This window comes from Cyanistes caeruleus, chromosome 7 (genome assembly GCF_971803275.1).
Source record: "Cyanistes caeruleus chromosome 7, bCyaCae1.hap1.1, whole genome shotgun sequence".
Lineage (NCBI taxonomy): Eukaryota > Metazoa > Chordata > Aves > Passeriformes > Paridae > Cyanistes > Cyanistes caeruleus.
The window spans coordinates 25,660,566-25,686,364 of NC_141707.1; the positions used below are offsets into that span (position 1 = coordinate 25,660,566).

Consider the following 25,799-nt stretch of genomic DNA (forward strand, 5'->3'; position numbering starts at 1 on the left):
GCTGGGCACCAACCACAGCGCCAGCAGTCTGCTGTGAACACTCGTCACACCGCAGGAATCGCCACACCGAGCACGCCACCGAGAGCTGGCTGGTGCGAGCACGGGCTACGCCGCAAATGCCAAGTCGAACAGACGCAGGGCACACCTTGAATGGAGAGATTACTGAGCGCTTGGCAAACACAAAACCACAGCTGACACCAGATACCGAAGGTGCTGCAAACATCATCAGCGGCGGGGTGCACACCCTGAGCACACTGTGTATGCCGAGCGCTGCTGACACTGAGTGTAAGGGCTGTGTAAATAACACTGATGCCACAGGTATTAACTGCTGAGCACTCTGCAATTATCAAACAAACTGTGGGCATCAAGAGCTGCACACACCATGACTGCAAACACGCTGCAGGCACCAATTTGACAAATACACTCCTGATAACAAGCATGTGGCTGGTGCTGAGCACACCGAAAAGAGTGTGCGAGTGTGGGTACAGAGTGCCACGGGCTATTGCAAACACCAAATCTGGCGCAGGCACTGGGAATGCTGCACACATCAGCTCGGGCATTGTGTGCATTGCAAATACCCAATATAGCATGGGCACTGAATGCCAAGCAAATCCTTCACTGGTTCCTAGTTATGTGCTGTGCTATAAGAAATGTGCCAAGTCACCACCCTCTAAATGCATTGCGAACGCCAAGCGGATGCAGACGCCACGCAGTCTCACGCTGACCATGGAGAGCTGGTCATGCCGCAGCCAGCCCTCTTCCTGTGGCAGCCTCGAAGCCTAGTGCAAGGAGTAGCTTCTCCAGGTGCTGCAAACACCAGAGTTGGAGGCACCTAGTGCTGACGCACCACGTCACGAACCCACCCCGGGTGGGCACCAGTAGCTGCGGTGAAGGCAGCTCAGCCTGGAGGCTGCCAGCCCTGCGCTTCTCCCACACCAGGGTGCGTGGGGTCCTGCCTGTCTCTCGGGGAGCGACAGCCATGCAGTAGTGCCAACAGTGCGGCGTGTGCCGGTGTGCTCAGGGCCTGTTATTTCATTTTCACTTGTCCCAACCCATTAGCACAGCTGTCTGCCACCAGAGAAGGGAAAATTGATGCTAAACGGGATATCAATTTATCATGGAGTGTGTCACCCGCCGCACGGCTCTGCCAGCCGAGCAGCAGAGACGCGCTGCACCAGCCAAGCAGCACCTGTAATTAACAGCTCGTCAGCCTCCCCCGCACGCTGCAGCCTGGGCACCAGCTGGCGGGCGTGGTACGGGGGAATCCCGGCTGCGGTGCCACCCTCCACCCCTGGCCGGGACCCCAGCATCACTCCTCAGGGCCACGTGTGCCCACCTCCCAGCCAGGGACAGAGGCAGATAGCTGGCTGCATGTGGGTGTGCCGGGGATGCCAGCCTGAGGGATGGCTTGGAGAGCCAGCTTAGAGAGAGAGCTCTGCCCCCTGCCCCAGCCCTGCCTCAGCCGTTCTCACCCCTGCCCTGACCCCTCATCACCGAGGTGTCCCAGCCCGAGGCAGAGCTGTAACTCATGTGGTGACGGTGCCCGGTGAGTAACGAGCCGGGAGCCCGGCTCCCGGGCATGAGTTACAGCCGCTGCCTGTGCTCAGTGAGACATCAATCCCGCCGGGTGGCGGGGACAGAAATGGAGAGTTCAGCGTGCCGGGAAGGGGCCGCAGGATGGGCCATCAATCCTGGGCAGGAGGGTGTGATACCAGCAAGGCTGGTATGCACTCACTGAGATAGCCCTTGCCTACATCCCCCTGTTTATCCCTGGTCCCGCTGGGTACCCCCACCCCCAGAAGAATGGAGGCTGTTGTGCCCAGTCCATGCTGCCCAGTTGAGGGGCCACAGCAGGAGGGATGGGCCAGATGTGGCTTCCCCCTGCCCTGGGGATGCCAGTGGCCATACTATGGGAACAGAAACGAGGGAAGGGCCCACCGGGACAGCCTAGTATAGAGCCAGGAACGGGGTCCCAACCTGGCGCCAGAAAAATCTCTGGGTGTTTTTGCATGAGCAAGCTGTCCATCCTTGCTACTCGAGGCTGCTCAGCTGTGCTCCCACCTCCCCTCAGCGCCCCTGCCATACCGGGGTCCTGCAATCACACAGCCCCTTCCCCACTGGGGATGGCAGGAGCAGGACTGAATCTCATCCAGCCTCAGCTGGGCACTACCACCCCTACCCTGCACCCCGTGTGCCCGAGTGGTGCAGCAGTGGCAGTGGCAATAGCAGTGGCAGTGGCAGTGGCAATAGCAGTGGCAGTGGCAATAGCGGTGACAGTGGCAATAGCAGTGACAGTGGCAATAGCAGTGACAGTGGCAATAGCAGTGGCAGTGGCAATAGCAGTGACAGTGGCAATAGCGGTGACAGTGGCAATAGCAGTGACAGTGGCAGTGGCAATAGCAGTGGCAGTGGCAATAGCAGTGACAGTGGCAATAGCAGTAGCAGTGGCAATAGCGGTGACAGTGGCAATAGCAGTGGCAGTGGCAATAGCAGTAGCAGTGGCAATAGCGGTGACAGTGGCAATAGCAGTGGCAGTGGCACGGCAGGAGGGAGCGGGCGAGCTCGGCGGCCGGCCGAGCTGAGGCTGTTTGCAGCTTTGATGTTAAACACCCAGAGATGAAATGCGTGGCCCGGGGCTGGGTCCCTTGCAGCCAGCCGCCGGCCAGCCTCTGGCTGCAGAGCCGTGCCAGCGCTGGGGCCGATAATTGGATGCATGTTTCTTCCAATGAGTTTGTATCATTTTTATGTAAATTTGACATTTTCCTGATGTTCTGTAATGTGCACAAAGCAAGTGCCGCTCCTGCCGTCGGCAAAGCCTATTTCCTTCCTGTCTGAAGTGCTGTGTTGATTTAAGGGCCTGCTAATACGCACAGCCGGGCCCCCCGTGCACACACACGTGCTCACACGTGGCTCCTGGCTCCGATTTCTCTCCGCCAGCCCCATGTGCTGCTCCCGAGCACCTTACCCCGTGTCCAACCCAGGGCTGTCCTGCACTGGGACAGCATGGAGCTGGGCTCTCCAGGACAGCAAAGCACCTTTATCCATCTCATGTGCCACCAAATGATGCCGCTTGGCTGTTTGGCTCATCCTGATGGAGGTGGAGAGGTTCCTCCGTGCCCGGTGTGGAAGGAATGCCGCCAGCCTTCCCTCAGGGCTCTTTCATCTCTTATTGGAAGGTGGGAGGAGTTTAGAGCCCAGGAGCCAGAGCAGGAGGAAAAGAAAAAGCGACCAAGAGGAACCCTTCTGGCGGCATAAGGAGGTGCTGCCAATTATCCGATTTCAGGGGACCATACAGTGGCAGCTTTGGACATCGCTGCTTAGGAGCTGCCAGAGGAGATGGGGTGCGTCTGCCCCGGCAGCCCGTGGCACTTCTGGGCAGAGCTGCACATGTCCTGGGCAGCAGCTGTGGCACTGGGGGTGCCTTCCTTGGGGCGAGGGCACCCCCGCTCCCACATCCCTGGTTTCTCATGCCGCACAATTTTCCTGGGCTCTGTCTGTGGCGCAGGCGAGTGGGTTTCAAAGGCAGCGCTGCTATTTAAAGCCCTTATTGTTCGCGTCCTTGACACCGACAGCTACATCCTGCTGTCGTTCGATGTGAGCGCATCCTGGCCCGGCCAGCCAGAGGAAGGCAGCTAATGAAGAGCAAGTGCAAAGACGCCTCTTCTTTGTCCTGTTCACAAAGCAGCTTCCCAAACAGTCCCCCTCCGCCCTTCACTGAGCAGCTATTTATAGTTCCCCTTCCCCGGGGCATGCTGGGAATTTCCTCCAGACAGTGATGCCCTGGGATCCCTTCCCCGGGCCACAGGGATGAAGGCTTTGTGACCCCTCAGCCCTGAGAGCTGATAGCTCTCCCATCCCATCCTTGCATGCTCCCCTTCCAGGAGCAGCCATGAGGACAGCTGGGTCAGCCAGGGCCAGAGAGAGAGTGGGCTTCCCACAGGGTCATCTCCCTACCCAGCCCTGGCAGTCAGTGGTCCTGGGGGAGCTTCTCCATCTGGGCAGCATAGCTGCCTCTCATTCCCGTAGGCAAGCACACATCTGCTGCCACTGCTCCCCTGCCTGCCTCAGGCACAGGGCTGCACAACTCTGGGACACAGCAGAGGGCTGAGTGCCCCACCTGAACCCTCCGTGCCCGGGGCAGCCTGTCTCCTGGCCCCCCGTCACAGCGGGCATCTGCTGTACCCCCGTGCCAGGTGCTGCTCTCTCCAGCGAGAGGCTTTGACAGGAAATTAAAGATTAATGTTCCCTGCGGCACCTGTGCCAGCGGCGCCCACGGTGCCGAGGACGTGCCCAGCATGGCAACCTGGGGGGCGGGGGGCGGTGTGCAGGCAGGGGTGCCTGGGGTGTTGGACCAGAGAGCAGAGGGACTGTGCAGGGGGCAGAGGTGGGATGAGGAGGGGAAGGATGTGTCCCCTGTGCCCTGTCACTGCATCCAGAGCCAGGCAGGGAAATGGCCCTCTGCAGGCAGGGCAGCGTAGGAGTTGAAGGGGCTAGAGAGGCAACTGCAGGGGATCACAGGTCTGGAAGTTCTGTGCAGAGCTCTCATCCCCTTCCTTACCTCCTTCAGGGTGGGGAGCCACCAGTCCCTTGAGGGGACATCTCAGGGCTGGCCAGGCGATCCAGCATGTGGCTAACTGGCCACCTGGCACAGTGAGCTAGGCCATGCAGCTGAGCAGGCAGCACGATGCCAGGAGCATTTCCTCCCTCCCACTGGGAGGAGATTGAGCTCAGCCAAGCTCTGGCTGGCAGTGGCCATACCCACACAGCTGCATGCGTGGCTGCAGCTGCCTCCTCCATTCCCAGTGCAGCCGGGTATTGCATCCTGCTGCACCCACTGCCTGCTCCTGGGGCATGCCCCACCTCCTCCCAGGGCTCAGGTCTGTGCCAGATCCCGTGGCACCCACACCAATTCCCACAGGCACATACTGAGGCCCATGGAGGTGGTGGCACCTGTTCCCCCTCTGCCTGCCCTGGACAGGCACCCATCACAACCATGGGTCTCTCCCTGCAAACACCGGGCACCTTGGTGTGCAGGGCTATGGTTTTGTGAAATATGGCCCCTATAAATCCCGTCGTGTGCGTGCCATAATTCTCAATATATTTTCAAATATAGTTCAATTATTTTTCCCATATATCATAGGGAAATTGCATTGGCGAGTGGCGGCACTAAGCAGGGAGCGCGTGGCGGGGCGGCATTAATAGGATTGTGCATGGTATTATGCATGAGGTCGTTCAGGACACAGTGGGGAACCTCCCGTGCTCCAGAGAGACGGGAAGGAATAAATCAGGCTATTAGCCCAGCACCTTGCTCAGGTCTGCAGGGGATTAATCTCTACAGCGTGTAGAGATCCCAGCTGGGCTGTCTCCCTGGGATGTCTCCCTGGGCTGTGCTCAGAAGCTCTGTCCCACTCTCTGCCCATGTCTGCCCAAAGCACCAGGGAGCAGAGGCAGTGCTGAACATACCAGAGTCACCAAAGTGGATGTGACGTGTCTCTGGGGAGCGCTTTACCATGACTGCATGCAGGGCAGTCCCTGGGCTGTGTGTAGGGACTGGTGTGACACTCTGGGAAAACCCTGGGTATCTTGGGACTTCTCTGGAAAAGCCTCATCCTTGGCTTGAGCTTGCAGCCCTCGTTCCAGCCCTGTGTGAGGCCCTAGCAGCTTCGTGCCCCATGCTGCAGGTGGGCAGCATGGGGTGCCCTTGCCGTATCTCGCCGTAGGACAGCAGCTCGGCCAGCAGTACCTGGAGAGCAGCCGCAGCCTTCAGGACAGGCGCGTATAATCAGCCGGGACAGTCACATTTCCTTCAGCTCGCCATGAATATTTATGTAATTTGTGCAGAGCTGCCGGAGCCAATCTACTGAGCCAAAGGGGAGATGGCAGCCTGGGCCCCCAGCTTCTCCTGGGTCCCACGGGAGCTCCCTGGGGCTGGTCCCTCTGGGCTGTGCGCTGCACACACCTCCAGGACACCACTGCAAGCAGTGAGGTGGGAAGTGAGGGTCCTGGGAGCAGTGACCTTGGGAATGGATATAAGGGATGTCAGTGACCAAGGTGGGGCTGGACACTGCTGTGCTGGGTTTGCAGAGGGAACAACTGAACTAGCCACTAAGCCAGGTCCTGGAAACTGGGCTTGTGGACTACTCACCTCCTGTCCACCTGGGAGAGCCTGGAAGCATTAGGACCACATGATCTGCTGCCAGCTGAGAGGGAGCCCAGCATGCAAGCGGCAGGAGAACTTGGTTGTATCTCTCCGGGGTGTCTCTATGTGAGGGCAGCTGGAATTACTACAGAGGCCAGACACCCAGGGCTGCCTCTACTCTGGTAGCACGCAGGATATTCGTTCCTGTGCATAGGGTTTGGCCCACTAAGAGCAATGAAGAGGTTCGGGGCGCTTGGGTGGGTCCTTGGTTGTTCCTGGCCCTGCAGTAGGTGCCCCACAGCAGGCAGGGAGGTAAAGGACATGCAGGGCCAGGGCATGGGCTCCCCAGCAGTGATGGAGCTGGCAGTACCAGAGCAAGCAGCGAGTGCAGGTGAGGTTTACAGTAAAGGGAAAAACAAATTATTAATCATGAGAGCAGCCCCAGCCGGGCTGTCAGGGCCGCATGGGCTCATGAATATTCAGCATCGGGCTGAGCACTAAATCTCATTTAAATGTCAGGGACCATTAGGCAGACAGTGAGGGGGCTGGGATGGCAGCTCCCCACTCTGTGCCAAGCCCCGCATCAGACAGAGGGGCTGGGACTGGGGTGCTGGCACCCTGCTGGCATGGCTGGGCAGGGGCCACGCTAGTGCTCTGTGTGTCCTTAGTCCAGCACCTGGGTGCTCCTTGGGGGTGTCTGAGACCCCCTGACACCTCTGCCAACACCAAATATCTTCTGATTTCTGATGGGGGCTGAAAACCCACCTCAAGCACCCTACAGATGCAGACACTGTGAACTGCATGCTCTGCTCTCTCCTGGCAGAGAAACAAACCCTAAAGGATCACTAACCCAGCCAGGTTCAGCCTGGCAGCACAGTTTCCTGCCCTGGCATCCCAGCCAATGCTCCTTACTTCTCAAAGCACACACAGGAGCAGCTCCATCTTCTTCCCTGGACACAGAGATGGTGAGTGCTGGACGGATTCCAGAGGGGCATCCAGAGGGATGTCTGGAAGGACTGAGGCCATGCCAGGGAGGTGCAGGCATCACACTCACGGCTCTGCACACTCGAAATTCTCTTTTGGGTCCCGTTCTTTGTCAGTGCCTGGGCACCATCCCTCTCGAGCCACCTGCCATCCATTCTTAGGGTGGTTGGTGGCTCCCAGTGGCACCTGCAGCAGTGGCAATGGCAGGAGGCAGCAGCAGGCAGCAGGAAGGAGCAAGCATGCCTGGGCATTGCCTCCCTGTGCTGGCACTCACACTCTCTCCAGCTCAGCAGGGGCCTGGCAATTACACGGATACATTTAAGCTCTTAATCCTACTGAAGATTATTCCAAGGTCGGGGCACTAGACAGGTCCCCATGCACTGCCAGGCTGCGATGCATCCCTGCTGCCATCTGCCGGGATTGCCCAGCTGAGGGGATGCTGGCACCCTGGCACATAGTGGCTCTTCCCATGCCTGGGCCACCAGCATCCCTCCATCCATGGACTTGGTCAAAGTCTTGAGCCTGCTGGCATCTTCTGAAGGCTCCATCCATGGACTTGGTCAAAGTCTTGAGCTTGCTGGCATCTTCTGAAGGCTCCATCCATGGACTTGGTCAAAGTCTTGAGCTTGCTGGCATCTTCTGAAGGCTGCATGCTGGTGTGGGTGACCCTGCTTGCAGGCTTCCCCAGGTACCAGGTGCCAGCCACTGGTACCTCCCACGGCTCTCCAACCTCCCAGCTCCATCAGCTACCTGGTTTTGTCTCATGGTGCTCCATGGGAAGCATGGGTAGCCTGAAGAAGAGATCTCTCCAGCAGGGCACAGGAAACATCCGGACTTGTCATGGATGTGGCTGGGGATCCAGAGCTGCTGTATGCCTGTCCAGGGTAATACTGAAGCTCAGAGCTGCAGAACCTTAGCCTGGGTCCGAAGAACATTGACAACCAAAGAGATGGCTCACAAGTTCTAAAACTTCCATAATTGCTAGCACTGGCAGGTGGTGATCTAAGATCAACAAATGGCTTAAAGGTGACACAGACCAACTTGGGAGCAGATCTGAAGCCCACTGCAGAGCAGGACCATTAACTGCAACAGCTCATCCCCTGGGCCATGCTGGGGTGTCCCCCAGACCCCTCCAGATGAGCAGGTATGCTTCATGGGGCCGTTTCCCCAGCCTGAGGTGGGTGGTGCTGCTCAAGACAGGGAACAGGTACTCAGCCTGGGCAGCGGCACACGGGACTCCCCCTTCTGCCCTCTGCATTGCTCATTGGAAATCAGCACCCACTTCTCAGCATGGCCTCACTCCTGCCCTGCCCACTGCTGACAGCTGATGGAGCCCTGCAGGACCTGGCATTTCTTCCCTGGGAAGATGTGTAAATGCTGCAATCCATCATTGTCCCATCTCCTACGGCAGGCCAGCTGGCTGAGGACAGGACTCTGGGATGGGGTGTGGTGTCTGGCATTACCAGCTGGAGACAGTGGGACTCCTTGGGGCCAGTCCCTGGAGACAGGGAGAGGATGATGCATGCTGCATGTTTGGGTGCTGTGTGTGACCGCACTGCACCATTTGGATCCACAACTGACATCAGGCTCACCCTGCTAGTCAGGGACAGAGCCCAGAGCAGCACTTTGTCCAGTCTTCACCTCCAGAATCCCAGAATCCCGTCGGCAAGATGCTTCTCCAGCTCAGCACTCAGTCCCTCCTGCTGCGGGATGCGTTGGTGACCAGTTCTGGGTTGCCCTGCTTTCCCTTCCCAGCGGTGCAGCCATCCCACACGCCGCACACAGACACAGCCGCCTGCGCCGCATGGCTCCGCACACCGCACCCCTTCCCTCACACCCCCGGCCCCACGGAGCTGCCTGCGCCCCAAACCCCTGCATCTCCTCCTACTAACGGTTGGGAAGGTAAAAAAAAATATTAATGATTATTAGGAAGAGCTAAAGCAGAATTGCAAATGTTATTTCTCTGGTAGATGGATGATAGCAGGATGGATGATAGATAGCTGGATGGATGGATCTCTTTCCCTCCAAGCTGTAACCCCCTTCCAATCGCTCCCTCTGGAGCGCTGCTGTCACCTTGTCTCTGCTCAGAAGGGCTTTTACTGGCTCACTGGGGGATGCACGAGAACAGGTTATTAATACATGGAGAGGGGGATGGAATCCATTTGACTTGAAAATAGCTGAGAAACTGAACGGCACTTCTAAAATCTGCTTTTAATCAGAAGGAAAAGAAGAGAAGTTTTAACAATTAGGGAGTAATGAAGAGCTTTGGAAAAAAAAAAAAAAAGCTCTCTGAAGATTAGCTAAGATTTTTACAGCACTTCAAGCATTTAAAGAGCTATGCTGGTATTGAGCAAAACGATGCAAATATTCCCTGTGAAAATCAGAGGTGGTGGGATTGATGGCGAGTGCCAGAGCCTGGATGTCCAGAGGCAGGCACAGCACTGATTTGCTGTGAGCAGCGATGCTGTGCTGTCTGCAGGGCAGCAGGCGACAGCAGCAGGGCTTACCCGTGCCACTGCCCCTTTGGTAATGGGAGCATGGCCAGGAGGGAGCCCCAGCCTGGCCGTGGATGAATACCCATGGTGGAGTCTCAAGTAGAAGTGCAGCCAGCATGGCAAGGCTAGACCCAGCCCTTCCACTCCAGACCCTCGGCAAGAGAAGGAGGGGTGATCTCCTATGGGCTTGGCTTTTGTGGGTCCAAGGATGCCCGGCAGATGGTCATAAGCAGGGACTGCTGATAGCACATCACGTGGAACTTCCTCAGGTGCTCCCTTGAGGCTCAGAGGGAGGATGGGCAGCCGTGACACCGGCATCCCCTGCCCTGAGCCAAGCCCTGGCCTCCACCACGCAGGGAAGCTGCCAGCCAGCCCGTCCATCCCAGCTGAGCTGGCGGCTGCTCCTTCCCAGTACCTGCCAAGGGCCCGTCACCAGGAGGTGAGCGCGGGGGCTGCACAGCCGTGCACAGCAGCAGCTGGGTAATTTTCATGCTAAGTGAAAAGTAAAGTGCACAGACTCTTTATTAGAGCGAGCACGGTGCGGGGAACAATGAAGGCAGTGATGATCGTTAACTTTCTAATCGGAGGAGAAAAGTCCTCAATGCAATTTTTATGGTAATAACATCGACACTAAAGATAATTGCTCCCCGCGTCGCGCTTAGCGCCAGGAAACTGTTTGGGAAAAAAACATTAATTTGCAGGAACTGAGCCAAAGTTTCCTTAAGGCAGCTGTTCCCTGTGCCACCCTGTCCCCAGCCCATGCCAACACTGGCCATTGGCCGACCCCTTGCCCTTCTACCTCTGCCCGCAGTGACCCCTCTCATCCCTTGTGTCAGCCAGGCTGGGTTTGCACCACGCTGGTGCTGTCTTTCACAGCATCGGTTCCTGGGGCTCAGCTCAGCAGGAAATGCTGGAGACGGTGCAGCCCACCTCTGCGGTGGTGGAAGAGGGCCAGAAGCATTTTGGGTGATGTGACAGAGCAGCGCTCATGCTGCAGTAAAGGGGACGGGCAGGGCTGCCCCGTGTGCCGGGACCACCGTGAGCAGGGAGGAACGGGAGCTCGCGTTCCCTGGGGAATAATAAGCACAGGAGAAATTACAGCCAGGTGACATTTTAACGAGCTGGCGTCCTGTGTGGCATTAATATTCCAGGGGCTGCAATTCCCTCGTGGGTGTTTGAGAGATGAAAAAAAATCCAAGCCCAGTAAAATCAAATAAATAAATCTCTGCCTAAGCGTGGCGTCTCCCCCGCCCCCGGCACGGAGCGGGTGGCACGCGGTGTGATTTCCCCTGTGATCCCCTGCCGCCGAGCAAGCAATCGTCTCATCTTTGAGCGTGGCAGCAGGATGATTTATCCCGGCTCCCGACGCCCCGGATGGGGCGAGAGCGTGGGGCCGGGGATGATGCATTGGGCAGGAGCAGAGGTGGCAGCGGGGGGAAGGCGGGAGAGCAGGGTGCGCACACAGGCCACCACTCAATTCTAAATTAATTTTAATATTTGACAAATCAAATCTACTTAGGTGAGCCATGGGCCATGCAAAGGAGATTTATGAGGGTTTGGGGCTGTCGGCTGCACGTGTAGCCCTTATTGGCCACTGCCTGATGGGTCTCCAGCACTCACAGCATCACTAACTCCCCCCTCCCCAGGAGCAGGGATGCAGACAGTGAAACAGAGTAACAGTGGCAAGAAAAATGTCCCAGAACCTAAGTCCTGGTTTATTGGGCTGGCAAGAGTGACAGACTCTGTCTGCCTGCCCCAGCTCTAATCCCACTGGCAAATCTGGAAGCCAGGGCACAGTCCTGGCTATAGTTAGATATGCTTCCTGATGCCCAGGATGTCCCTGGGAACTCCAGCTGACCTAGAGAAGAGCAGCCAGTTCCAGCCTGCTTGGGATGATGCTGGAGCAGTTTCCCATGAGCTGGGGGATTATAGACCTGTGGAGAGAAAAGCCATGCAGGGAGCAGGTGGTGGTGTGCAGGGTGTGCAGAGCCATTTGCCTGCAGGACCATTTCAGTCCCAGCTCCATCAGGCCCACAGATTCATGGGCCCTGGGAGGTGACAGGAAACCTGATAGGTTTTAAGACAGCAACATGCCCTGAATCTGCAAGGTGCCTGAGCAGGCGAGGCAGGGAATCCAAAATGTTTACAGCCTCAAGGGACTGCGGAGCAGTGAAGGCAGGCTGGGCTGCCTGGGATGAGATTTCCATGCTGGGGACAGACTGCTGCCGTCCCTAATGTGCTATTGGAAATCCCTCCCTCAGCATGGGCATCCCCCCAGGAGCTCTGCAGAGCTGGTAGGGGAGACTCAGGGAAGCCCCTGAGCTGAACCCACTGCTGTGGCAAAGCCTCAGCTTGAGGGCTACCCTGGATTGCAGAATCTTTCACAGTGATGCTAGAGAGGGGTCTTTAGTGCTTTCTGTCCCAGTGTCCCTCACACCTGGGTGGTGTGAGGACCAGCCTGTACTTGTTTCTTCTTGCCAATTAATTTGCCTGGCACAGTCAGGCAGCCAGGCCCCAGTGCTCAGGCAGGGAGACCAGGGCTGCCCTCCAGCAGCCCTTTCCTGCAGAATGCTATTACAGAGGTGCAGCACGGGGCTCTGTGCTGCAGACCAGCCCCATGTCTAGCTGCAGCCTCACGCTGGAATATCTCGAGGGACCTACAGCATATATCAGTGTTGGGGGACATGCAGTGAAGAGGCAAGCGGTGCACAAACCAGAAGCCTGGGCAGCTCCATTTCCTGTTCTGCCTGTGCCTCCCCCGACTCCCACTCTAACAGAACCTTCCAACTGCCCCAGGTGTGCCAGAGAACAGCCAAGGGCCAGGGGAGAGATGTGAGGTAGAGGAGAGACATCCGTGTATGCAGGGATGACATATACACCTAAACCTTGCAAGACTTACAGTATAAAACAGAGACAACAAAGGTCTCAGAGGACTTCATGAAATCTCTACAAGTTGCCTGGGCCAGTAGGGACCGGCTTTAAGAGGTGATGGATGTAAGGAGAAGGCAGTTTCCAGCCCCTGCTTGGCCCAGCAGGGCATGGGTGGCAGCTGCTGCATCCCAGCATGTCCTGGTGTAATGGGATGAAGTAGGATGGATGGGTGGAGGGCCATGCCTCTGGGGCCGTGAGCTTCCAGTGAGCTTCATCCCCACGATGGCCCACAGTTCCTGATGGCCCTCTCCAGCCCAACTCCAGCCCTACAGGTGCCCCAGACACAGCAGAGGCAAACTTCCAGTGATGCACAGTCCATAGGAAGGTGGGCACTGTGTTACAGCTCCAGCTCTCAGCAGAAGCGTATGTTCCCATAAAATAGCTACATTTGGATGCAGAGATTTCCAGGGATCTGAGAACGCTGATAATTAAACATCTGTTCTGCATTTGTCTGTTTTCCTGCCACAATGTTGCTCCAGCCCTCATTCTCCCCTCCCTGTCCTCCAGCAATCAGTCTGGACAGCATTCCCTGCTCACTGCTCTGTCCTGGCCCTGAGCCACAGCACCCTGGGCCATGGGCGCTGGAAGGGAGATGGCAGCTCTGGGCACCCTCGGAGCAGACAGCAGCTTCACTGCCAGCACCCACAGCCTTTGAGAGGCTGCAAAGCTAACAGCCTTCTCTGTGGCTTGCACCAGCCCAAACAGTTTCTCTGAGCCCCACCAAGCATTGCCAGCCAGTGCTTGTCCATGCACAGTGCCTGGGCTGAGCAGGCAGCTGCCACCACCATGCTGCAACAGGAGAGCATCAAAACAACCTCCAAATTGATCACAGAGACTTTCCTGCAAGCCCCAGTCATGTCCTGCTAGGAGCAAGCGTCTGCTCTAGTTACTGTCTCCTAGGAGAGCACCGAGGGCTTCAGGCTGTCACAGGAGGAGCAGACCCAAACATGACATCTCCATGGAGCCCGGGCAACGGCAGGCAGGGCCACAGCACCACTGAGCAGATGGCATCACAACCTGGATCGATGGGAGCCGGCGTGTCCCACGGGGGCTCTACCAGCTCATACAAGGCTGGGCTGGTGGTGGGATGAGCTGGGGAAAAGGCTGGGTCCCTTTCCTAGCTGTGGTACCCTGACCCCAGCTGAGCCGCTGCCTCTGGCCAAACATGCAGCAGGGCTGAGCTGAGGCAGCTGTCCCTGCCCGCACTGACTGCACTCCTGCCTGGCCATCGCTGCCAAGCTGGGACACCTGCGGTGCTGTGCCAGGTGGGCACTGCCAGCGGCCACACCACCACCTCTGCCCGGGGACCCAGAGCCCAGCGGGGTGCCAGCATCCATGGGGACAGCACCCTGCTCAAAGAGGGGTTCCAGGAGCCGAGGTGGGCACAAGGATCGGGGAGCCTCTCTAGGGTACACTGCAGAGGACCTGGTGCAGCACCCAGCATGTGCCAGCCACATGCCCCCCTTCACCAGGGCTGCCCTTCCTGCCATCCCTTGTCCCCTGCCTGCTCCTTGCCCTGCCTCCTGGCCCACAAGCTGTTTGTCACACTTGTCACCATGGCAAGGGAGAGATTAGCTGTAGACCCTCCGCTCCTGCCCCAAGCCACTGATTCATATTCATGAGACTTCAAAGCATCTCTCTGGCTCTCCTGCACCAAACCTAATCCTCTGCTGCAGCACCGTGCCAGCAGCCCCAGCCCTCGCTCTCAGCTCCAGGCTGGGAGCTGGCAGCCCCACAGTCCTCCTACCCTGGCTGGCCATGGCCATGCAGCCACGCTCCCACCAGCCCACAGTCATGGGGGAATGCTCTGCACCATGGGGTTGCTGCCATGGGAGCCACAAAAATCAAGGGTTAGGAGCACAGAGGTGATGGCTTTTGTGTCCTCACCTGCACCCGCCCATCCCTCCACCCATCAGAGCTGTACCCGCAGTACCGTGCCTGGGCTGCCAGCCCAGCAGCATCCCTGCACGGACTGCAGTCATACCAACACTCCTCTGTAAGGGATGATTGATACAGGTGCCTCACAAGCCCCTACGAACCTGCCACGATCAGCAACCAGCAGGGCTTGGGTGGGCAGTACTGAGGGGCAGCTGGGTACTCAGAGCACGACCTTGTTGGGCAGTCTTCCTGCGCCCGCCAGCCACAAATTCTGCAGCACGGTACCAGCAGAAAAGTGCAGGGAGCGTGCTGGAAGCATTTGGATGTGCAGGCAGGACCACAGCGAGTACCTGCTTTCAGTCTGCCCCTGCAGAGCTGTGGGGCAGAGAATGGGAGGAAAAGGCACCCAGGAGTGATCTCCCCTCAGCCCGCTGCAGTGTGGGTGCAAGCAGGGCTGCAGGCCACCAAACACCGTAGGGCTACTGGGCCACCTCCATGTACAGCTCATCTGCTCCACAGGAGGATCACATGGGGGTCAAACACAGGCAGCCCCACGCAGAGAGGCAGTGGTATCGTGCCACCTGCAGGTGCCAGCAGCCCCATGCCAGGGCCGGTGCCGGGAAGGTTCTGGTTCTGCACGCAGGTCCTGGCTGTGGGCGGGCAGCGGGCGGCAGGTCCCCCACGGAGCCATCTCCTCCAGATGGTGAAGGCCATTAGAGCCGCTCTCATGCGCATGGAGCCATAAAGTTTATGGGGCTCATCATTTAGCTGTAATGGAAATAGTTAAATCTGTCTCTGTTTAAGCAAACTCTGCCCTCGTGGGAGCGCTTGGTGCAGGCAGGCAGAGGCCTCCGGTGGCCAGCGGGTGCCTCCGCTCGCCATCCGTCACCCAGGCATCTGGGACATCCAACCCTGGCACTCCTACCTGGCACCTGGACATCCCTGCCACGTCAGGATGGGGCCAGGTAGTGATCCCTGCACTACCAGCCCTGGTGCCTCAGTTTCTCCTCGGCATGGACAATGCTAGAACCAAATTTCGGGTGACCAGGCAAGATTTGAGACTACATAAATTCCCTGACAGCAGAGGCTGAGAGGTAATGTGCAGACAGCACATGGCAGAGAGGGCAGGGAGCTGCAAAAAGGATGATGCCTGTCTGTGTAGGGGTGAGGTGGATTTGGCCAACGCAGACCTGCCCCACAGGGCTTTGGCCCAGCAGGACTCAGCCTGGAGCCTGCTAGAGCACACTGCATGGGGCAGAAGAGCAAGTGATGCACCAAAAACCACTTTTGATTTCTCACAGGCACCCACAGAGCTGGGCAAGGAGATACGATCCCAACACAGCCCAGGTTGCCCCCAGCTCTTGAAGCAAGATCTGGTCAGGGAGAAGGGTGAGAGCAGCCCCTCACTGTGCCTCACAGCACCCCTTAGCCCTGGCCTGGGATGTGGGGCTGAATCCCCAAAAGGTAAGCTGCCAGTGTGTTTATGGAGGGCCACTTTCTCCCATGGGGTGGGTGGGGGTGCTGACTTGGGATGGGGTGAGACCCTGGGGCTGCTGCCACTGCTGGAGCCACCCCTGCTTAGCCAAGGTGGTGCTAGGAGCTGCCCCCCCCCAGCATGCAAAGCATGATTAATTACAGTGTAAGTCATTAATATTCACAGCTAATTAAAGATCCTTATCATGAATAATGGAAATCACTCTCCAAAATATGGGACAAAGGTGGAAGAGTAGGGAAAAAGCCCTTTGGTGAGAGGGGTCTACAGAGGGGCAAAGCTCTGGGGCAGGGGTATATGAGGTAGTGGTCATGCCCTCCTTGTGGGATGCTTGGGTCTGGCAGTGCCCTGGTTGGGAGGCAGTGATGGGCAGAAGCGAAGGCAGTGGGCATTGGAGCTGGCAGAGGATTCAGCCACACTGGAACACAGCCCAGGAGGCCCCAGGGGCACCAGGCAACCCTGTCTGTGGGTCTCTAACCTGCCACCCCATCATGTGTGGGACCCAGTCTTGCACACTTTGTACTGGCCCAGTATTGCACACCTCCTCCTGGAGCAGGGATTGTCCTAATCCTGGGTCATACAGCCTCCAAGCCAGCTGGCCCCAGCAGCCTCCCAGAGCAAAGCTGGGACGGGGCTGCCTGGTCCTTGAGGAGCAGGTGGGAAGGGAGGGCACCGGCACTTTGCCTGAGCTCCTGTTATACAAATGAAAGGTTTTTAGTGGGAAAGTCTCTGGGAGAGTAATACATCTCCCATATTGATCGCAGGCCAGGGACCAAGGCACGGCTTAAACAGTAATTGATTTCTAGCCGCCGAGATGTGTTGGGGAGCATTGATTTAACAGCACTGCAGACACACTGCTACTAATCTGATTAAAGTATTTAGCAGAAATGTTATTCTTTTAAAAAAAAACAGAGGGAGGTGACAGTGCTGCCTGGGGCTGAGGCAGGCCTGTAGAGCAGGGACAGCCTAGCACCCTGCCAGCAGGGACCTGGGGACAGCTCTGTGCCTGCACCCTGGTGGGGGTGCCGCTGCCTAGGCCCACAGCACCAGCCAGTTGTGCTTGCAGCCATTCCTGATGGAGCTGCCAAGGATGCGTGTGAGCCTGGCAGGATGCAGGCAAGGCGCAGCCAAGGATGTGTGCTGGGAACGTGGACAACACGTGGACGAGCGCCAGTGACCCTGCCAGTGCAGCCACCAGCTGTGCTGGGGACAGGGCAGGAGTGGGAGGAATTAGGGACAGCCTGAAGAGGTAGACCTGGTTGGAGGCATGCTCGGCTGGTGGAGCAAGCACATGGGCCACAGCAGAGCTGCAGCAGCCAGGGAGGTGCAGGAGCCAAGGTCTAGCAGAGCCTGGGCATGCAGGAAATGCTGAGCAAAGGGGACCTTGCAGGGACCATGTGCACTGCTGGGCTACTGGCCATGCAGCATCCTCGTGATCAGGCTTTCCTCACACTGAGCCCTGCCACAGCTGGTCAGGCCATCACCAAGAGCTCTTGCATGCTGTCCCCTCCTGCCCCTGTCCTGCCCCACTGCTGAGGGCAGAGATGGATGCTGGGCTACTGAGAATGGGACTCCCTCATGCCATTCCTGGCCCTTGTGGAAAGGTACCAAATGAGCAGGTGGAAGGGTTCCTGCCACTCCCCATCACACTCATCAGCCCAGTTAATTAACAGGCGATGTCAAACAAATAAATTATTCCTGCTTCCTATTGATTCTAATTTACTGGCCCCTGGAGAACCCAGGATCGTTTATCCCACCTGTCACCCCTGCATAGCAGCTGCACTAACATCTGCCCTGCTCTCTTCACCTCTCCTGCCCATCTACCTTTGGGGCAGAGCTGGGCACAGCCTCGGGGCCCACAGTGCCCTACATCACTGCCAGCTATATCCTGGAATGCAGTTGCAGCCAGGTCTGCTTCTTCTGCTGGGAATGGCAGATAACACTACTGCCAACAGCACAGGAGAGAAACTGTCTGCCCATAGTTGCAAGGCACCCTTGCTTGCCTGGGGTTCAGTGTCATCCAGGAGTTCTCTGGCTCCTGCCAGCCCTTTCCTGTCCCCAGCACCACCAGAAAGGGTGTGGGTGCCAGTTGTGGCTACCTGAGAATTCAGGCCCTCAGCCCAGGCTATGCCTACCAAGACAACAGCCAAATTTCCCTGCTGGCCCAGAAAGATGCCCTTTCTGCCCACACATCAGCCTTTGAAGCCTGTCTCCTCTGCAGGAGGCTGATCAAAGCTTGTGCCCCTCCCAGCTCCCAGCCCTATGGACGCTGGATCAATAAATCAATGCCAGCTCAGCTGCTGACTGCACAGTAAGCTTGGTTGGGAGATCCTGGAGAGGAACAGGGTCCTGGCATCCACCCCTGCTCATGGTTGATGTCACACTGGGCTGGTGATGCACCACACCAATCCAGGCTCTCAGGCAGGATGGAGATGGCTGCCAGCCCTTAGCAGCCAAGATTGTCTCCTGCTGGGGTCTGGGCAGCACCCAGTGGCACGTCCTGGTCCTCCCCTGGCCAGAGCACCACTGCCCAGTGCTGCCTGCAGCAGGAGGCTGCAGGAGCCTCTGGGCTCACATGCAGTGGTGTAAGTGACAGCACATCTGCCCTTTGCAGGGCACAGGGTCATCAGCTGGCTCAGCTGAGGGATGCTCCAGGCGGTAGCCTGCCAGCATGGAGCAGCCCTGGCTTCACCACAGCTCCCATAAACAACAGGCCACGCCAAACTAGGGTAGCAGGAGCCCAGCCAGGGTCATGGAATGGGGCTATGGGTGCAGCCTGACTACTAGCCTGCCTGCCTGCCTGCTGCTCCAGGCACTGGTGCTTTCCAGATCTGGATGAACTGGATTTCCTTGGATTGGACAGATTAAATTGATCCCGGCCAGATGCCAGTAGTAGGCTGCTTGCCACGTGCCTATAGCCCGAGCCTGCCTGGAGCGTTTGCTGCTTGGATGGGGGTCACCTGGCATCTGGCTTGGGAAGGGACACACAGAGCACTGGACTCACTGTTGGAAACCCTGCCTTGTGTCTTGTGCTGCCTGTTTTTCCACAAGCCCTTGGACATCTCCTCACAGCCCTTCCCTTGCAGAAAGCGGAGCAGCAGCCCTGCTGCTGTGCCAAGGGGAGGGTGAGGAAGTGTAGTGGATGCTGCTGCCAAGCTCTGCTGCCAACATGGCCAAGGCCAGGGGGGCCGGCAGGTGACGCACTCACCCTGGGTGATTCATCTCAGGTGTCTGGCAGGAGCAGCCAGAGAGCCAGGGTGGCTTCAGCTGTTTCAGGATGTCATGCCCAGAGCCAGTCTATCATCCTGGCCTCCAGCCCTTGTCTGAATCCACATGCATGCTCCCACAAAAGTGGTCCTCATGGATGCAACCGGGCTACACCCACACCTGGGAGTTGCCAGCCTCCCCACCAGTGCCCCACTGCTCACCCTGCCAGGCCTGTGGGGTGCCTGGCGGAGCGGGAGGCCGCAGCTCCATCCGGATTGGCGTGGTCCCGCAGCAGCGCGTGGTGGGGCGCGTGGAGGAGGAGCGGCTGGCAGCACCGCAGCCAGGAGATAAGCTCCCTGCTCATCCTCATCGCATGTGACGGGAGGGAGATTTATGGCTCCAAGCTGCAATTTGTGCGTGGCTCCAACACACCGTATTGATCACTCCTGGTTGCTCCTGCTGCTCCCTCACCTCCCAGCCCCTGCTTGTTAACTCTTCCAGACCTGGGGACACCATCAGCGCACCCTGATGCAAGCAAGGAGCACCCCAGGTCCAGGCTGGATGGGATGCCAGGGCCCATCTCCTGGGAGAAAAGCAGAGGTTTTCCTGGCTGGGGCTCAAAGCAGAGCAGGCAGGGGGAGTCTGGCTGCGTTGGCAGTTAGGAGCACCCCTTGGAAAGGAGAAGGGCCGAGGGGGCAGAGAGGTGCTGGAGGAGCCAAGGGGACCAGGATGGCAGTCAGTGATAAGGGAACATTGCGGAGGGGATGAGGCATCGTGCCAAGGATTAGTGCTGAGTGTACAGGGGACGGCAGGTGGTGACAAAGGAACGGTTCCCAGGGGACAGCGTGCGATGGCCGTGGGCAGTGCCAAGGGCACATGGACAGCAGTGTGCACCAAGCAGTCCCAGGGCCAGCTGGGGGGCCGATGCCAAGGGGATGAGGATGGGGGCAGCCGAGGGGGGACGGGGATGGGGTTGCAGGTGGCTCTGCAGCAGCAGCAGCAGGAAATGATGTGTGAAATGAAGAGTTCCTGCCCAGTGCCCAGAGGGAGCGTGCAGCATACTGAGCAGGGGCTGGGGAGGGGGCTGCAGGGGGGGCTGAGGGGGTCCCCAGCCTTGTGTAGGGATCCTGACAGAGGGGGCTGCTCTGCAGCACGGGGCTGCATCCTTCCTACAGGAGAAGCGGGAAGGGGCTCTTGGCATGGGACTGCTGAGTAGCTGCTGTGGGGCTGGAGGCTGTGTGGGGCACAGCCTTGCTAGATCAAGCCGTCACTGCCCCCCTGCTGCGACGCCCCAGCACCATGTCCCCGCCACCCCCTCCCTGCTCGCTGGTTTCCCGCTGCTCCACGGAGATAATTAAATCCGCTATTTCGGCAGGTTCCGCATCCCCTGCCAGGCGGATCCGCAATCAGCCTCGAGAGGGCCGGGGGCCACCCACCTGCGCCCCTCCACCCTCACCGCCCCCACGCTGGGGCACCTTGGCTGGCCCTGACACCTCTGCCTGCCTCGGATCCCTGTCTGCACCCTTGGGGACAGTGCTGGGTGCTGTGGGAGGGGTAACACACTCATCTCCCTTGTTGGTCATATCTCCTCTCCAGCTCAGGGTCGCAGTCCATGCCAGCTGCTCCTGAGAGGGGAGCCCTGTCCCTAAAGCCAGCCTGGCTGTAGAGGGACGCTTCCAGGGGTGCCACAGACCCTAAGCACAGGCAGGAGCTGCTCCCCACCAGCTGTCCAATGTCCCCAGTTTCCCATTATTCCCCAGTTCTGATGTTATCATCTTCCTGCAGCACCCAGAGAAGCTTTAAATAATTCACGGAGGTGAGCTGGGGCACAGATGCTCCCAGAGGCAGCTGGTGTGAGTGGGCAGGGAGCGGCTGGGTGGCAGAGATAGCGGCGCTGTCCCCGCCGGCTGCCCAGGGCCTGCTGGCACCTCCCAGCTGGGAAGGAAGGGCTTGGGCTGTTCACGGAGGAGAAGCACTGAGAACATCATCCTGAGACAGTTTAGCAGAGTCAGGAGGTGAGCAGGGTTCCCAGGCAGCCCCACACTGTGCTGGCCCCACGCCCAGCCCCACGCCATGCCCCCTGCCTGCCTGGCTGTCCCTTCCGCCTCCCCTCTGCCCCCAATCCACTATGCTGGATGCCAGATTGATTCCTGAAGCTGGCAGCTCTGGCTGTAAATTTTGATCAATAATTTAAGGGGGTAAAACTATTAATAGAATATTAAACAATCTGCTCTCATGTGATGCATGAAGGTGGGAGTGAAGTTGAGGGTACCTGGATGACCTGCAGAGCTACCTCCTGGCCCAGCCAAAAACCCCCACACTTCCTTGCCAGTGCAGCGGGGAGAGTGGCAAGCATTGCTGTAACTAATTGTCGGCTGTGCCAGGAGAGGGGAGGGCGGCATCCATCAGGGAGTGGAGTTATTGATGGACTCCAAGGCTGCTATTACCTGCCAGCCCTGCTATTACACACACCATCACTCAGTGCGTGGCTGCGGCCGCCACGCCAGCCCCTTGGTGGTGCCTTGCACCGTGCTGGCCGGGAAAGCCACTGGAAACAGGTATAATTACACAGACAGTGCCCACCAGGAGTGTTTCAGCTGCAGCTCCACTACCTGTGCTGCCACACATTGCACTGGTGCTGTTCAGTGCTGCCTGAGTTCTCCTCTAGGTCTTGTCTCCCAGCCCCACAACAAACCAGCACTGTGCAGATCCCATGGCACATATCTGCCCCACCCCAGTGCCTTCTCCACCTTTTTCAACCAGGTTGGCCCCACACAGCCTGGCTGAGCCGCAGGAAGGAGGCAGTCCCTGCCATCCTGGAGTGGGGAGCTGGCCTTCCCCAGCAGCAGGTGATGCCCTTGGGAGCCACCGTGCTGTGAAGCTGAGAGCCCACCGCAGCCTGACTCATTCTGGGAGGATTAGTCCCTGATCCCCCACTGCCCAGACCCAGGGAGGGCAGCTCTAGGAAGCGAGGAAGTGAAATCAGGGAGATTAACCCCGGTCCCCAGTGGGATGGAAAATGGAGGCACATCTGCTCATCGGAATGGAAGGAACAGCTGCCCTGTGGGGGAGCAGATAAAAATAGGCTGACATTTACCTGCCAGCCCCAAGCAGGGCGGGTGGAGGGTACCATGACCAGCCTGTGTCCACAGAGGGATGCAGGCATCGGCTTGAGTGCCAGGCACTCGTCACCCGCTGTCCTGCTCAGCAACAGCGTGAGGCAGGCAGCAGCGTGGCTGTGTGACAGCAGGACGGTGCTCTAGGGCAGCAGCAGTGATGGGGAGTCCTGCCAAGGCAGGGGTGCCTTCTGGGCACACGCAAGCATGCATGCTGAGGTAATGGCACAGCAGCATTTCACAAACATTCACATGCTTGTGAAAGGGGTTTGGTGTGTTCAGGGCTGCCTGGGCATAGAGCTGGGCAGCAGGGTGGCTGACAGTGAGGGGGAAGATGTAGCATGGGAAGGGCACTGAGCTCAGATTGGGCTGGTGCCAGCTGGGGTACTATTGCTCCTAGAGGGGTGGTGGTGAGAACAGAAGGCAGAGTTGGGATCTGCAGTAGAGATGCTCAGGCAGATGCTCAAGGATGTCAAAAGAAACCTTTTACGTGGTCATCCTTCCCTGCAACCAGCATAAGGAAACCTTTTCACCTGTCCAAAGCCCTGCAGTCTGGGCTGCCAAGAAGGGCTGATGGCACTCTCTGCTCTGCTAAGGAGCCAGGGGATGCTACAGCAGCTGTTAGCACCTCTCTGCTTGCCTGTAGCAGGCCTGTTTTCCCATGCATGGACCAGAGCGGGGCATCCTTCTACAACGGCTTTGACATTTCCCAGCAGTGTTGGAAGCATTTCCTTGGGAAGACACTTGCCTCTTCACAGCCATCTCCAAGCAGCAGGGGCCAGCCACCCTACACTCATAAGGTCAGGATGCCTCCTCCAGTTTTGCCAGCTTGGCATCACACCTCTGACAGGCATTTACCTTGCTGTGTGCCCAGAAGCTCAGAGTGCCTGCCCAAGCCAAGGCACAGCATCATCCAGCCCAGCCACAGTGAGTCCAAGCCAAGGCACCAAGAAGCCAGCGCATTGGGTGGGAAGGGTTAACTGCTGTGAGAGCAGAGCCTCCCCTTCCTCCCCCTGCACTGTGTTTTACAGGCCGGAGCTATTACCAGGAAATGTTCCCATCAGCACCATTGATCCCCTTGTTTACAGCCCAGTAATCCTCCACTGTTGACTCAGGAGCAAAAAGGAAAGAAGGGAGGGGATGGCTCCCCCTTGGGCATTGCCTCTGCCCTGCCTGCATCCCACCCGAGCCCGCCTGATGCACTGGGGTGACCCTGCCACACCTGGCTGGGCACTGGGGTCTGCAGCCAGTGGGAAGGCTATGGAGAGTGGCACAGGAGCCCGACTGTGACAACAGCCATGGCCGTGCTAGAGCTGGCCCACACAGGCGGCTGCAGGTCCCCCCTCGCCAGCATTGCCCTCCTGGCACACGGCTGTGCCCCCCACTAGCTGCCTGACACCTGGTGGAAGGGTCCAGTGTGACAGCCCCACTTCGTTCTCATTAGGGCGATGAGAGGAGGTGCCACGCTAGATTAGAGACCCAACTCCCAGCTCTGCACATGCCAAGCTGGAGCAGCTGCCAGCTGGGACAGCCAGTGGCAGTGGGCACTCACACACTGCCCGGGGAGGCTGCAGCCCCCAAGGCTGCCCAACAAGCGGTAGGATGGCAGGGCTGGCAGGACTCTTGGGGTGCTGGCCTTGCACAGTCCTGCCTGCTACTCCCCCTGTGTGTCAGCTCTCCCCAGCCCAGGAGGGCTCGGAAACCTAGGCCAGGGCTCCCTCAGCCTTGGCCCAACTGAGATCCCACAAACCTGTGCCGAGCACCTGTGCCAAGAGCACTTGTGTGGTGTCCATCAATGGGACTTTCATGAGCTTTTTACTTCTTCTGGCTCTGATAGCACCAGGGGCTCAGCCACATCCCCACGCTGACTGGAAGGGCAGGATTGTACCTTCCTCTGCTCACTTCCACTAATGCCTGGATCCAACCCATCTCCTGGTACCTGCTCTGCTAGGAGGAGATATGCTTTGTTCTTTTTTAAACCCTCTAGGCCCGGATTTACCTTCCCTCCCTCTGCAAGCCCTCAGGAGCCTGGCTCTCCCCCAGAGCCCATGGCAGAGGTAAGGAGCCAGGCTTCCCAGGAAGGTTGGTGTAAGGCTGCGAGTCACAGCCTACCTCTGCTGGGGCTGATCCAGTCTGGGCAAATCCCATGGCTGGGCCCCCCAGCCTATCCTTTCTCTGTGCCTCTCAGCCCAGCTTCACAGCACAGGCACTGCCAGAGACCCCCCAGCTCAGCCTAGTGCACCCCAGCTCTGCATGCGTCTCTGTCCCAGCCCCAACAAAGCCAAGGCCTTACAGCCCACCAAAACCGGTTCCTGACTTCTTTCTCCTTCTCCGATCCTTGGTCACTGGGGGCTAGGATCTCCTTATCAGCACCACAGCAGTGCACTAGGCAGTGGGTGCCAGCCCAGGGGCCATGCCTAGCCCTCTCTGCCCCCTGGAATGTCCCAGCACTGGCCACTCACTGTCTGGAAGTCGCTGCTGTTGCAGTCCTCCTTGGCAAATGTGCAGCGGATGAGCATCTCGCCCAGATCCAGCTGGTGGCCCACACGCTCATAAAATTCCTCCAGGTGGAAGGGACGGCTCTTCTCCTCCTCGTTCATGGCCAGCAGAGCCTCCAACCTGCTCCTCTCAGGGCTTTCCAGCACCAGGGGCCGGCCAGCAGCATCCAGGAGCCCCAGCATCTCCCCTGCCCAGTAGAGATCATGGCTGGAGAGCTGTGAGAAGCGGGCAGGGTTGAGGTTGCAGATCGTAACGGCGGGGAAGATCTTGTTGTGCTCCGTCTCCTCCTCCAGCTGGGTGCTGTGGGGGTACTGGAAGTACAAGCCCACACACTTGGCATAGGCATGAATAAGGAGGGCCAGCGAGCCCAGGAAGGCCAGCAGCCAGAGTAAGTTGCGGACGGTGTAGCGCCGGTGCCGGAAGATGTGATGGATGCCGTGGAGGGTGGAACGGCTGGCAAACTCTTCCAGGCTGCACGGGGGCTGCCGTGGGGCTGGGACATTGCGTGTTGGCTCCCTATCAGGGCAGTCCCCCGCAGGAAGGGCTGCAGAGGGCCAGGGGGAGCCCCAGGTGCGTAGGGGAGGCCTCTGAGCTTCCTCCAGCCACATGCTGCCGGCCGGCTCTGCCTCTCCCCGCTGAGTCCAAGGTGGCAGACGAGGTTTGAGGGCTGGGTGTCGGTCAGAGCAGCGGGCGGCCGGGCTGTGCGCTAGGGATGCGCAGCGGTGCCGGGGCGGGACTGGTGCGGGGTGGTGCCGCCCGCACCCTGCCCCGAGCGGGAAGCTCGCTGAGTGCCGAGATCACAGATGTACTTAGATGTACTCACCACATCCTGCAGGAGCTGGAGCCAGAGGCTGAAACATCCTGGAAAGCTCAGGGAACGCTCACTGCCTGTCCCCCGGGGTTGTGGTCAATTACTTGGAGTCCTGCTCGCTTCCACCCTCTCTGTGCACTTAGTGTGGGTTCCCCAGGGAGGGGCAGACAGGCAAATTCTTCATTTTCCCCTGCCAGGACATGTAGATGCCACCTGGGCAGGGCTACATGGCCTTGGGCTCAGGAGA

General features: G+C 58.5%; 1 protein-coding gene across 1 annotated transcript in view; it reads right to left on the reverse strand.

Moving 5' to 3' along the window:
• Positions 1-25,349, reverse strand: part of ASIC4 (acid sensing ion channel subunit family member 4) — a 62,985-nt gene extending 37,636 nt beyond the window's left edge. Inside the window, exon 1 of the mRNA XM_086896679.1 lies at positions 24,705-25,349. Within this exon, the coding sequence (XP_086752805.1) occupies positions 24,705-25,349 (645 nt within the window). The remainder of the gene's footprint in view (positions 1-24,704) is intronic.
• Between the last annotated feature and the right edge of the window lie 450 nt (positions 25,350-25,799).